At 33.1% G+C, this 13,712-nt stretch overlaps 1 protein-coding gene across 1 annotated transcript in view; it reads right to left on the bottom strand.

Moving 5' to 3' along the window:
* Positions 1 to 4,445: 4,445 nt before the first annotated feature.
* Positions 4,446 to 13,712, bottom strand: part of LOC129227418 (uncharacterized) — a 32,866-nt gene continuing 23,599 nt past the window's right edge. Inside the window, exons 4-5 of the mRNA XM_054861972.1 lie at positions 8,973 to 9,197; positions 4,446 to 4,729 (exon numbers count right to left, since the gene is read on the bottom strand). Coding sequence (XP_054717947.1) covers positions 8,980 to 9,197 — 218 coding nt within the window. The 3' untranslated portion in view covers positions 4,446 to 4,729; positions 8,973 to 8,979. The remainder of the gene's footprint in view (positions 4,730 to 8,972; positions 9,198 to 13,712) is intronic.

Consider the following 13,712-nt stretch of genomic DNA (forward strand, 5'->3'; position numbering starts at 1 on the left):
AAAAGGTTTCCACGTAACCCCGAAACACATACGAATTTAATTTTTTTGGTTTATTAACATTGCTTTTATCCATTTAAAATGGTTTGAATGTATTCTATTGATACTAATAACGAAGGTTTTTGAACTGTTTGCAAAATATTGTTCCTTATTGCAGATAAATAATTTCAAAAAAAAAAAAAACACCATTTTTAAACATGCTCTACTTCAAAAGTTCGTTCGAAGAGAATCATCTGAATACCCCGTGTAAATACCTTTTTTTTTTTTTCAAGCAGTTCAATCTTAAGACAAAAAAAAAGTTCAAATCAAGAAACGAAACATGGAATGATCTGTTTTGGTAAGGAAGAATTTTTTTTTAATTTGAAAAAAGTTTTTTAAAATTTTAATCGGGTAATTCTTTCAAAAATTGTTAAGATATAAAGAAAGAAAGACAGACAGAAGCGAACATTTACTCATCTCTTAACCAGGGGTCTGACAAAACCGGGCCTTCGGGTAGGCAAGGCTTCTAAAGAAAAATCTCAGAGACCAGTTCTTCCAGAACAAGAACCGTTAACTTTGAGATATAATTTGTATGGCGGCTAAAATTTTACGCTGGCTCCTGAAATTTTAATTTTTGTCTGTCTCTGTTCATAACTTCATTTGCAATCTTTTTACTTTTAAAATTATTTAATTTTTATTGGGTTGACGTTTATTCTTTTTGATAATTTTTAGAATATTTTTATGAACTTCTTAACTTTATTTCATGCTCCGCAAAAAAAAAAAAAAAAAAAAAAAAAACTCTTATAGAAACTTTGGTAAATAACTTGACTTTCACAAACTTTGCTTCATTAATTAAAAACCAATGTAAGTGAGTAATGCTCTTAAAACAGTTTAAGAGTAACAGTTACAATTTTTGCCAGTAGCCAGTACTTCAACTATGCTTTATCTTCCGCCTTTCTGCGGGAATTTCTCAGACCTTATTTCTTGACGAATTTGCACGAAAATTGTTTAATACCAGTGCTAAAAAAGGGAAAAAAGAAATATAACTCCGATTATTTTGAAAAATTCTTTCAAATTGCCCTGCGCAGTACTTCAAAGCATTTTTAATGCAGATTTCACGAAATAATATCGAATACATTTGTTTATTTCATAAATTTTTGTACACATATAAATAACCAATGTATACAATTGCATGGATTGGAAGAGGCTAAAAGAGTTTTCCGGTAAAAAATATTTCCAATTAAAAATTCCAAGGAATGTCATAGTACTTTCCTCTACATACCCGTAGTTATTGGCATCCCTGTCCATGTACTACATAATGTTCTCACTGTACTTTTTGTTGAATTGAATACAGCAGAGTAAAATTCCGTTTTCAAAAACTGTTAACCCAAATTTCCCACAAATTCTCCTTGCGTGTTTTAAACGGTTTGTTAAACCAAAAAATTAAAAGCTCATCAAATCAAATTCTGATGGATTACTGAGCTCCTGTACGTACTTTCCATTTTACGTGATTTTTTTACATATTAGACGGAATTCCGTTCTATTCACGTGTTAAAAAAGGTTCTGAGGACTAAAGGGCTCCCGCACCTTCACTGTAAAAAAAAAATCCGAAAAGTTACTGATTATTTCGTGGAACATTGCAGGATTCCTCACGGATGTTCACCTATTTCCCCGTAAAATCAAGTATTTTTGCAAAAACGTTTCCTAAATTGTTTCAAGTTGCATGAATGCAGGCTCCTCCCCGTATGAAATTTTATTTTTAGCTACCAGTTTAAAGATTAAAAAAGTGTATTTATGAAGTGTATCGTGTTTAAACTGATTACGGCTCGTCCAGAGTGACTAAACTCTTAATGAGAACGAATAAATCTCAGGATAGCTGCAGCTTTGCTGGACGAGAATTGCAGGGAAGGGAATATGATTGGGTCTTATTTGCAATTCTGCCTAGGCGCTCTGGCCATGGTTGCACTGATGCTTTTGGAGCTTTCTTTGTGACTCTGAAAGGTTCTAATCAATTGTATTAAACCTACCGCATCTCCCTTGAAGGCTCTAGGACTGCTGTAACCGGTGAGATCTCTATATTCTTCAGAAAGATTCATGGATAATTTCAGGAAGTTTACTGATTTTTATCTGAAAACGTTCCTGGTTTTTGTAAAATATGTTACTGGCAGAAATTGGGCACATTAGCTGCCCATTATTTTCCTGGAACGTTTCTGAATCGTTTTACAGTGTTATTAAAAATTATGATAAGAACTGCAATGTTGATGACAGTTGATAGTTTTTCCGCGGTAGATTCCTTGTTTGGAACAGTGTTACGTTTATTTATTGGTTTGCATTATTTTTGAAGATTCACCCCCCAAGAGAGGAATGTGTATTAATTAGCCAGCCACTGGGAAGCTATAATGTAGATTGAAAACAATGACACTTAAAGGATTTTTTTTCTAGGCTAATATAGTAATTAAGGGAACTTTTATTGCCGTGTTCTTACTCTTGTCAACAATTATCTTTGCAGACATAAGCCTATTCTACCCCATAAAGTAAATTTTAGTATGGGAATGTGGGGCAAAGTGAAATGGTGAAATATTTACTCTGCTTTTAACACCATCTATCAAGTAATATTTTAAGTATTCAGTAACACATTTAGTCTATTCCTGTCAGGAAAAAATATCTCTGAAAATCTAGGATTATGATAATACAAGCAATTTTCAAAAACTGATACACATACTGTAATATTTTGTTGTCAGTCAAAAAACATTTTTGGTGTATTATTAAATGAGTAAGTTCTTGTTAGTAACATTTGAAATATTAATTGAGACCTACTAATATTCAATGCATTATTTATTTGCTTAATATTAAGCTTATTTGTATTTTAAATGCTTTATGCAATTAAGCATGTCCATGCGGGCGAAGTAAAATAGTGCATATCATTTACTTATTCAGTCTCTTATTAAATCACTTACGTATTCGTTTATTAATTAGTTCATTTATATTCCTTCATGTAATAATTCCCTTATTTATTCATTCATTCACTTATTTTCTTACTAATTCACTATTTTATTTAATCATTTATTTATTTTCGTTTATTCTTTCATTTTCTTTTCATTTATTCATTCATTCTTTAATGGACCTATTTATTTGATAAAAAATATTTTTAATGATCGTATGGAAAAAATTTCATTGGAAAAATATTATTTTTCTCTTTGCCCCATAAAAAAAAGATGAAAAATTTTCACCTTTTTTTGGGGGGCACAAAATTTCCTGCAAAAAATGAAAAATAACATTTCAACGTGAGTGCTATTGTAAAATGTATTGTTCTTCCTATTGTTCTTGTATGTACCATAGTTTTCTGAAGAAATGTCCATTTTTTTCATTTTGAAAAAAAAAAGTGATCTTAACTATTTCACTTTGCTCCACATTCCCCTACTATATTTTTAACCATTTTATTCCAGTTGCATTTATAGCTATTAATTGTACGTTTACTCTCTCAGTTGCATAATGTTTCATTCCCCAGTGTTATGTCATGACCTTAGGAAACAAAAATTCTCTACCATTGTGAATAATTGTTGTCTTTTAAGTACATGTATTTGTGATGTAGTACCATTTTGCTAGTCTTTTCAGTAACTGAAAGTTCAAGATCTTAGTTTGAAATGTTCTTTACTGTAATTGTCTATCTTTTTGTGCCATGCCGAAGTTAAAGTAAGGATCATAATAATAGCACAATAGACCAGTGGTCTCAGAGCTCGCGCTCATTTGCATGTTAAATCTTCTAAGAAAACATAATTTATGTAAAATAATTGCTAGTAATTTAAGTTGTTGTGAATATATCGAATTTAAGAAGGTGGTATTAAAACGCGAAGTTTCACGGCATTTTATCGGTTTGTTTTATAGTTTTAAATTGTACTAAAAAGGTTTAAAGTTTAAATTTGAAATGTTTGAGTTATTTTTTTTTTGTTTTGTTTTTGTACTTTTTATATTTTGATTTAACATTACAAAAGCTTGAAATACATAATAAAATGTTCGTTGACATTTTCTTTAATTTTTTGTTTTTCATTACACTGCTAGTGCTTAAAATATTTAGTTGAGATTCTTGATGGGATTTCTTTATTCATCTTATAGTTTTATATTGTATTGTAAAAGCATAAACTATGGATTGAAAATTTTGATTTTATTGAACCATAGTGCTATTTAAATACTGCTATATCAAATATTTTGAGTTTTACCCGGTCAAAAAATGCGATTTGTTGTAAATTGTAACCAATCATTTAGTCAAAAATCGTTTGAATTGCTGAAATGTGATGTTAAGAAATGTAATTTCAATACAGTATTTTCTGTACTGACGGCGCTTTGCGTGTGCTTTTAGTACTATTAATAATGAAATAAAGAAGTTTCAAATTGAGTATTGAGTTGTATTAAAAGCAAAAATGAATGACGATGCTTAAAATGAACAAAATCGACATTTATCCAAACAATATTTTATTTAACTATAAATGGGCCATATCATTCACCCTTTTTATATAAATGTATGTATAACTATTTACAAAACTATATTTACAAAGCATGCAGACTATACAAAAATATGCCTGCAATGATAGAAAAATAACGTAAATATATACAGTGATACACTGAATAGATTCGAGAAGGCTTGAAAGTGGAATTCACACACAAGTCCTTTAACGTACATCACTTTTATTGTCTTCATTGTTTAATGCACGTAGAATATGATGCACTTTTTTTCTTTCATTTTGAAGCAGCACATCTAGAAGAAAAAATAAAATAATGAGTTAGTACTAATCATCAAATAAACAAATAACATTGTAATTTCAATAAAAAATGCTCACAGATATTCCAGCAATGTGGCATATTTTAGTGCAATAAAACATCTCTGGTAAAGAGCATAAATTGAACAGAAAACTTCACTCAATAAATAAATAAGTAAAATTAATATAATATTATAAGCAAAGTAAGGGGCTGCCCATTATTATTTCATACTTTTTTCATCCTATTCGACCAGTTCCACCCATTGTCACAAAGTGTCACTCTTACTCTTATTCCCCTCTCTCCCATTGTCACATCTTGTCGCTATTTTTTACAAATATATTGTTACAAAAAACAGTGTGACGTCACACTTTCTGTTACCCTTTTTTCCTCCTGGTCACAAACTCAAAATCAGGACAGCAGAGTTGGAGGGAAAATGACCGACTCCGGGAGTTTTAGAGCCTTCGACTCCAACTCTTTTCCCTTAAAATCAGTCCGACTCCAACTCCGATTCCGCAGGATATGGTAGAGTTGCGGACTTTGAGGGAAAATGACCAACTCCAATTCCAACTCCGGTTCTTGAAATTTCAGAGTTAGACTCCCGACTCCGATTCCGTAACCTCAGAACCAGTTCGACTCCGACTCTGCAGCCCTGCTCACAATTTCACGAACTCCGCCCCCCCCCCTCGACGCGGGATATTATATGTGGAAGACCTATAACAACCAAAAGTAATTAATGGGTCCCATATGATAAGACCATATATCTGTGTCAATATTTTACGTTTCTGTGTTTTTACTTTTTCTTTAAAATACAATCAATAGAGTTAGGACAAGACTTCCCCGTCTAATTGTTCACAAGACGAAGTACTAATTTACTTTTGCTTGAACGAAGAGGCATTTTTATTCTCAATTAAAAGCGTATTTGATCATACACAATTTACGTAGGGTTTAAAAAAATTTTTGATCATTTGAAACTTTAGCTGAAATTTTACTTTAATGATTGAACTCTACCGAAAAATGGCAGGTGAAAGATTTTAGAATTTTAGTGGAAACCAAATTGTTTATCTACGTCACAAAGTGAAATGTTCCAAGACAACTTAGCCTTATGGACTGTAGAAGGTGTCGAAGTTTTGTCTAACGTAATCCTTTTTATTCCGGAGTGGAAGATGGATTTCCCGAGATCTGAACTACAACCAGGATAGGCGGGGTCAATATAGACGTAATTTACGGTCTTACATCTGTATTTAGGTTTTAATAGTGGCTAAATATCTGAGATAATTGCCCAGTAGTCGGTTACGCCCAAAAGCTTTGATAAGGACAGTGTAAGTATGAGCAAATCTTTTTATGAGGAATTGGGAAGTTATTCTTTTATTTTCTTACGGCTTACAGAGGTGGTCTGCTGGGTAATTACTGTTGGGTTTGTGTGAAGGGTCTATTAAAAATGGTGACACGGGGAGAGATAGACTTATTCTTCTAAGAAGATTGAGAAATTAGATTCGCTTTGCAGAGAAATGGAGTTGTGGGCGTAGATAAATGGCTTATGTTTTTAGATGATGTGTGCAGAACTTAATTTAAAGCAGCAAATATTTCTCCTGCCGCAGCAGAATCGAAAAAGATCTTTTTCGTATTTGTATCACCCGTAATGAATATGATTTGAAATGAGTTGAATATTGGACTATATATTTTTTTCTGTATTTCCAAGACGTTTCAGCAGAGTCTATTGTAATGAAATGAATTTCAAGAACAATAACCACAAAAAAGTTTTTTTTTACGACTCTCTAAAATTAATAAAATGTTTCAGTTAATTCAAAAAGGATCACATGAAGCTTCAAAGTAAGTAGCAATGAGCAGCAAGAATTTAAGCCTCATTTTGTAGTCACACTTAAAAATAACAAACCGTGCTTTACTAACTGCCAGTAAAACGTGAGTGAGATCAGACCACATTTTTCAAAGTAAAAAGCTTCTGCTCTTACTTTGCTGATTTCAGGGTTACAAGAAACGCTGGTAAAACAAAAAGCCCAAAACATTTCAAGTGATGTTTTCAGTATTTTCTATATTTCATGTAGTCGGTGTCCTTTCTTTTCCTACAGAGATGATATCGCGTTCCCGATTTGAAACAACATAAGATTGCTGTTAAAACATGTATTACTTACTAGTTTTGTTTTCATTATCTGTAGATTATAAATTTGCACAAAGGATTATTATTAATGGATCACTTTGCAGCAGAGATTGTTTTTATGTGGTCAAGTGTATGCTATTTACTGGTTACCTTTAACAGCGATGCCCTACTGAAAGAAGTACGAAATACATGAAAGCATGAAGGAGGAAAAGTCATGTTGAACAATTTCTTCATTTTTAACGGAGAAAAAAATTTATGAAGGCCCATAAAAATACCAAAATTGTACACTGTAACCCATCATTGTTATTCACGTGTGTAAATAATCTGATCGTCAGAAAGTTGTATCTCTTTCGAAGGAACGAATGAATCTTAGTGAAACAGCTTAAATTCTTCCTTCCTGATGAAAGGACCATAATTACCGTATATGTTGATAAAAGTATGCTAATTCAAAAGAATAAGTTATCTATTGCTACTTTCGAATCAGGTAGAAAACTTGTTGCACAGGTAATATTAAAGTTGCACTGAATCATCAAAGTCAAAAGAGCAGGTCACTGCTGTTCAGCTTCTTCGATTCGACGAAGAACGGCTGTGCAACTTTATGATGTATGTCCAGAATCAAGGCGAAGTCTGTCATCCAACGAGGGTGTGGAAAACCATCATCAATATTAAAAGCCATGATTGCCAAACAATGGTCCCATCAACTTGCCACCTCCACGGAACCATCAGAAACCGAAATTCGATCAGCGCACCGTGTATTTACAACCACTTAAGCATTCAAGGGCACGTCCCAAGCAATGGGCCCAAGTCCATCTTCTTACAACCAACTCTTATCCAATTGATTAGCAATCGGGCCTCCAGCGGCAAAAAAGCGTTGCCATCTGCACAATACAAATTGATGCACAAAAAAGAAGCGGCAAGAGGCGGGAGCGGCCCTTCCCTTGAGAAATTAACGGATGCTGAAAACGATTGTGGGTGGGAGGAGAATGGTATAGGTGCTGATGATTGACAGCTTTCGAGTGGGAAGTCTTATTGCATTTGTTCAATTGATAGATATTTTCGGGGCTTCAGCAATGTATTGGCTCCACCCTGTATTTTTTGAAAAAATTGGTTCTTTATTTTGTGCAAGGATTGGTATTGTTCCCTGCCCACCCTCAAGGCGATGGTTGAGTCGGGAACCACACCCGAATGTTCCATCCCTCAAAGATCGGAGTTCATAATTCACCTTGTGTCATCAACAAGGAATTAACAGGTGTTTTGAGAGTGGTATCGTATTTCGCCTCCTGCTTCCTTGCGAACGGTAGGAAATCACAATTTCGTACTTCAGAAGCAATAGCAGTTGTTCCTACTTTTCAGTTTCATATACCGAGTAGGTGTAAAAAGAAATTTCGATTTTCAAAACGGAAACTGTTTCTAGAAGCAAATTGGTTTTTCAGTCATCTTTTGCAAGATCTAAAACTAACTTCATTGGCCAGGTTCCCTTCCATGAAAACCATCTTTTCCTTCATTATCCTAGTCGCTGAATGAATGGGTTGGTGATTTTGAACCTTCTTACACCCCACCCCCTCTTTAATTCTGCCACCTAACAGTTCAATGTAAAATAGAATTTACACAAACAATGTGCGAATCGTAGATATAGACTAGGGGACTTATCAAATGTGCTCAGAATAGAGAGAAAACTATACGTTTCATAGTCGCAGATATAGATTATATGCTTATCAACTGGTGTCCAGAATAGAGAGAAAACTATACGTTTCATAGTGGCAGATATAGACTTGGGACTTATCAACTGAGCCCAGAACAAGACTATATGAGGCAGTGAGAAGCAAAGGGATGTAAGTGGCAAACATTAAAAATTTCATGATAACTAGTACAAATGGTATGTGAACCTCTCTTCTGTCTTGGGGCAAAAGATAGTACTAGTAGCCCTGGTAGGTACTGTTACACAGCACGATTTAGAAAACTTTTCAATGAAAGTCTACCTGGGATGTTATCTTTAAAATCGTTTTACTCAAAACTTGAAAATGTACACTAACATCCCTTTGCTTCTCACTGCCTCATATGTCTCGCAATCTCGGATTAAACCTTTTTTTTTTTTTTTTTTATACAAGAACTAAGCTCAACGTACCATTATTTCACGTATGCTTGGGCAGCGGCCTCCTGGCGGTGAGGTAGGATGGAGCATGCCGAGATCGTTCAAAAAACGATACGGGAGAGAAGCAGTCGATATCCGTATGCGACAGGAGGTCACCCCTTTGGTTCTGTTTCTTCAGCTGATTGTTTCTTTGGACCAATTGGCAGACAAGATCTTTGATGTCGTCCAAGTTCAACTGGTTAACGTCGACGTCAACACCTGAAACAAACATTAATTTATTATAAGTGACAACGAGAAACTTAACAACAACATTTGGAAATTTAGAAGACAGCAATGGGGTATAATAAATAGGAAATTGAAAATTAACATTATAAACTTTTTGTAAAACATGTTACGCAAAAGTTAAATGATGCGTTTGCCTGTATATTGCAGCTTAAGATCTGTTTTTACTTAAGACTGTAACCCATAATAAGATTTAGTAATCACTAAAGAGCTATTTTCACTCTGTTACTCAGACAATGTTCTATGTTCCTAGAAGTTTTTGCTGTTATTTATCAAACAATATTCTATAAGTAACTCAAGCAATGCTTAGGTTCCGCAAACTTAACTAAATAACAATAAACCATAACTCATAAAATAATAACTCGTGATAGCATCATCTAAAATCAAATCCAATTTATTAGGTTTCATAGCTGGAGAAATATTTCATGATAAAAATTAGCATCTCAAGCGCCTTTCGTTATTGATGTAATTTTGCACATTAAACAATTCTTTAGAAAATTCTGCAACTAAAATGGTAATCTAGTGCCATTCTGTAATTCAAATAATGCTTTATAATTATTTTTAACGTAGATATTTTTTAGTACTAAAGAAAAGGTTTTACTGGCAGACATAGCATTACATTTCTCAATTCCCTTCAGCATTAAGAAAAGCTTATTAGAAGTAGATTTTAATCAATATTAGTCTTTTTTGTACGTAAATGAGGTACAAGATTTTAAATCTTATTGTTTTAAGCACCACTCCTGACTGCAGATTTTTGAAAAATGTGCACTTAATTAAAACGAAGAATAACAATAGTTATTCACCGTATTAACTGTTGGTGTTCTATATGTTTTTGGAAATTCAGTACGTAATATGAATGCATTACTAACAATGAAATCTCTAAGAACTTAATTTTAAATGTTTATTTATATTTTCCTAACTCATAAAGATCTTGACAGCTTCAATGAAAACATTAGTTGTTTTTGCACTTGAGCTTAGTGACTTTAGTTCATAATATGTTTATAATATGAATGCCTTACTAACAATAACAACCTTAGATTATGCATGTATATTTCCTTAACGCATAAACATTTTGATGACTATGAGGAAAAACTAAAACTTTATAATCTGAAAGGCAACACCTTTGACATCTTTTTTTTAAAAACTTATTCCCTAACAGGTGGCAGACGTTAAGGGATTTACCACCTGAAGCCTGACGATAATAAAATGAGCGCGAATTGCAAAACCGAACTAGTTTCCATTCCGGGTTTGAAAAAATGACCTCATTAGAGTATTTATTTATTCTTATTTTTTTAGCTTTTAAAAAGGTATTTGTGTTTATTGCGCATGTGTTTGAAGCGTAGAAAAAGACGTCAGACATGCGCGACCGCGTTTCTATAACGAGGACGTTTTTGATTGGTTGAGAGAAGGCTTTTAAGCCAATGAATCAGCACAGGGCGTGGAGCTTAGGTTAAGATTGAGTGTATATGTGATGGGTTTTATTGTAACTTTAATAACAGTCTATGTTAGTTTCCTTTTGATTGAAAAAAAAATGCATTTAAAATAACTGAAAACAATGGAGATCATTTAAACAATAATAGGTGGAGCTACTTGATGGAAGTTGAAGTTCTTTTGCACCGAAATAAATATCTATGGATGTTATAATGGTGCATATTTATTACATATTAAAATAAATTTGTAATTTGTTTTATTTGATGCTTTAGAAAACAATTAACTGATGCATTTGATTTGTTTTAATTTAAACTTTGAATCATTGAAATATTTCCATGTCAGTGTTGCTCAGTGTAAAAAAATGTGCAATTGTGAAACTTCATTGAAATTTTAGAAAAGTAGAAGTTAGGGGAAAGGTCAAAGCTTACATTTTATTTTATTATTTTTAATTTTATTTATTCATTTGTTTATTTTTGTTTAGTATTTCAAAGATCGTATTCTGCAAACGGGTTGTATATTTAAGTAGACAGTATTATTTTAGCGCAATTATTTCTCAAAACTCGAGTCCTGTTGTACACATCTGGTTTTCAGTATAAACGACGACCTTAATTTAATCCAATTGCCGATTTCCTGTAGCGTCATTTGGAATTGTGATTAATATAATGTAACGAATGAGGAACTTCCTGAACAAGCAGGGGAGAGTTGAAAGTGACTCATTCTCTTGTTACGGAGACTCCTGATACTCCTAATTCTCTTCATACGCCTCTAAGAGCTATATGTACGTGTTATTTATCAAAAGAAAAAAAAAATCATTAATCATACAATCTTTCTGATTGCATGAATTTGAAGACTTACACTCCCTGTAAATCAACAATTACTTAATACATACTCTAACTTCTAACCATAACGATCAATATATTTCTAATTACACATGCATATATTATTATTATTATTATTTATTTACTTTTTTGAACAATGCACTTTTCCATTGAGACTTTAAGCTTTCTCAATATGCATCGCCTACATAAATGGCAAAATTATTCATCCTCTTTAAAAAAAAAGGTTTTTAGCCCCCCTCCTTATTTTTCTCTATCGTTCAGATTTACAATCTACAATCTGAATGATATTGATTCTGGCATTTTCTTTCCTTTCACAAATAAAAAAAATTCTCCAATCCCTACTCTATCTTTGTTAAAATTATCCCCTCGGCGATTGCTTTCTTACCCTTGTTTTCCTTTAAGAATACAACTTTTAGTACGAACAGAATCTTTTGTAGTAAAATCTTGCTAAAATTAAGCAAATTGCAAAATTTTTGAAAAGCTTCTCAAAAATTAAATCTTTACATACATATTGAATGCATTTTTTTCCCTTATTGCCCTTCCGGATTTGTCAGACATTTTAATGAAGTTCACTTACATCATTCCTCAATTATTTATTGTGCATAAATGTTGTTGCATTAAAACCTTGTTACACTTCAAGCTCTACCGCGTGTATTCTGAAAAACTAATTGAAAAAAAAAATCTAATGAAGTAATCTCCTGCATCGTGCTATAAAATCTCAATCCAATCTTACACTCTGTAGTTAATGTAGTCTAGAAACAGTCAGAAAGCTACTTCCAGGGGCACATTGCAGCACAAATCACGTCCCAGGGAAGATAAAGTAGCGAGGGTGTGCCGGCTTACCAACTTGGTAGCTTCTATTAACTCGGGAAACATTTGAGAATGAACTAAGCATTACTTTTCTCTCTCTCTCTCTCTCTCTCTTTTTTTTTTTTTCGTCACGTAAAAAGTTAATAATGTCTCACACAATACATTATGGCTCCATATAAAGTGCCCTTTTAAAACGGCGAAATCTGGGAATTTATTGTGCATTACATCTTTTTTGCCAAGTTACTGGGAAATTGGAATGTGCCTGTTTCGCACATCGGGGTGGTCTGGGGGGAGCGACAACCCCCTCCTGATTTTAACTGCAGTTTTCGCATGCGTCTGGGACAATATGCAAGATGACAATACGCGAGCGGGACACGTGCTGGTGATGGGAAAAGTGGACGGGGAGTTCAGATCGGAAGTTGAATCACGGGGAAAGTATTTAATAATTGCAGAGCGGAATCCATGACTCAAAATGGGTATAAAAATCAAATTTGGGTGCAGTCTTTATCCATTGCATTTTATGGTGAAGGATAATTTATAGTTGGCCAATCTGTACCTTTACAGAATAGACTTTAATTTGCGTACGATTAATTAAAATGCAAAACTTAGATATTTGCTCAAAACTTTAAAAAACTCTTAAAGTCAGACAAATAAGAAACACAAAGAACTTTAATGAATGTGTGGTCCACTTTAATGCTTTGAAAATGAGCTTTACTAAAGTGTTACCTATTGTCTTCATGTGTTTTATATTTTACATGTTAGACACGCAGTAACAAAGAAACTAAACATTCTATTATAAAATAATAACATTTTCTTAAATACTTTGAACACCAATACTTTTGTTTACGTCTTAAATGCCAATATTTTGGTGGGCTAAAATATGAACAATAACTTAACCCACCTAATTTTAACCAATATTAATTCAAAAAAAAAATCCTTCAAGTTCTACTACAACGTTTGTTTTTTGTTCTAAGCATTGTACTTGACCAATATATTGAGTACTCAATTGTTAGTAAATAGTCAAGTACCAATATTTTCGGTAAACTGTTGAGTTCCAGCATTAAAGAAAAAAAAGGAGAAAGACTTCAAAAAGCACGCTCTGTAGAGACAAATTAATTTTTAATTTCATACATAAATGCGTTATTATTTCTTAAAACATGTTTTTGAGCACAAACAATATTTCGTCCAAACTTACGCAAAGTAAAGCAACACAAACTGCAGCAACAATAATTCAGGCGTTTAAGCAAAACTTGGGGCTACATTTAAAAATGAAAATTTCACAACGGTCCCCCAAAAATATTTCCATATGCCCGAACATAATCGCAGACTATCACAGCCTTCCGCAACACGAAGCAGTGCACAAAACCGAAGCGGAACATGGAACGTATTTTCCCACTCAACCCCTGCACGT

The sequence above is a fragment of the Uloborus diversus genome, chromosome 8 (genome assembly GCF_026930045.1).
Source record: "Uloborus diversus isolate 005 chromosome 8, Udiv.v.3.1, whole genome shotgun sequence".
NCBI classification, from domain to species: Eukaryota; Metazoa; Arthropoda; class Arachnida; order Araneae; family Uloboridae; genus Uloborus; species Uloborus diversus.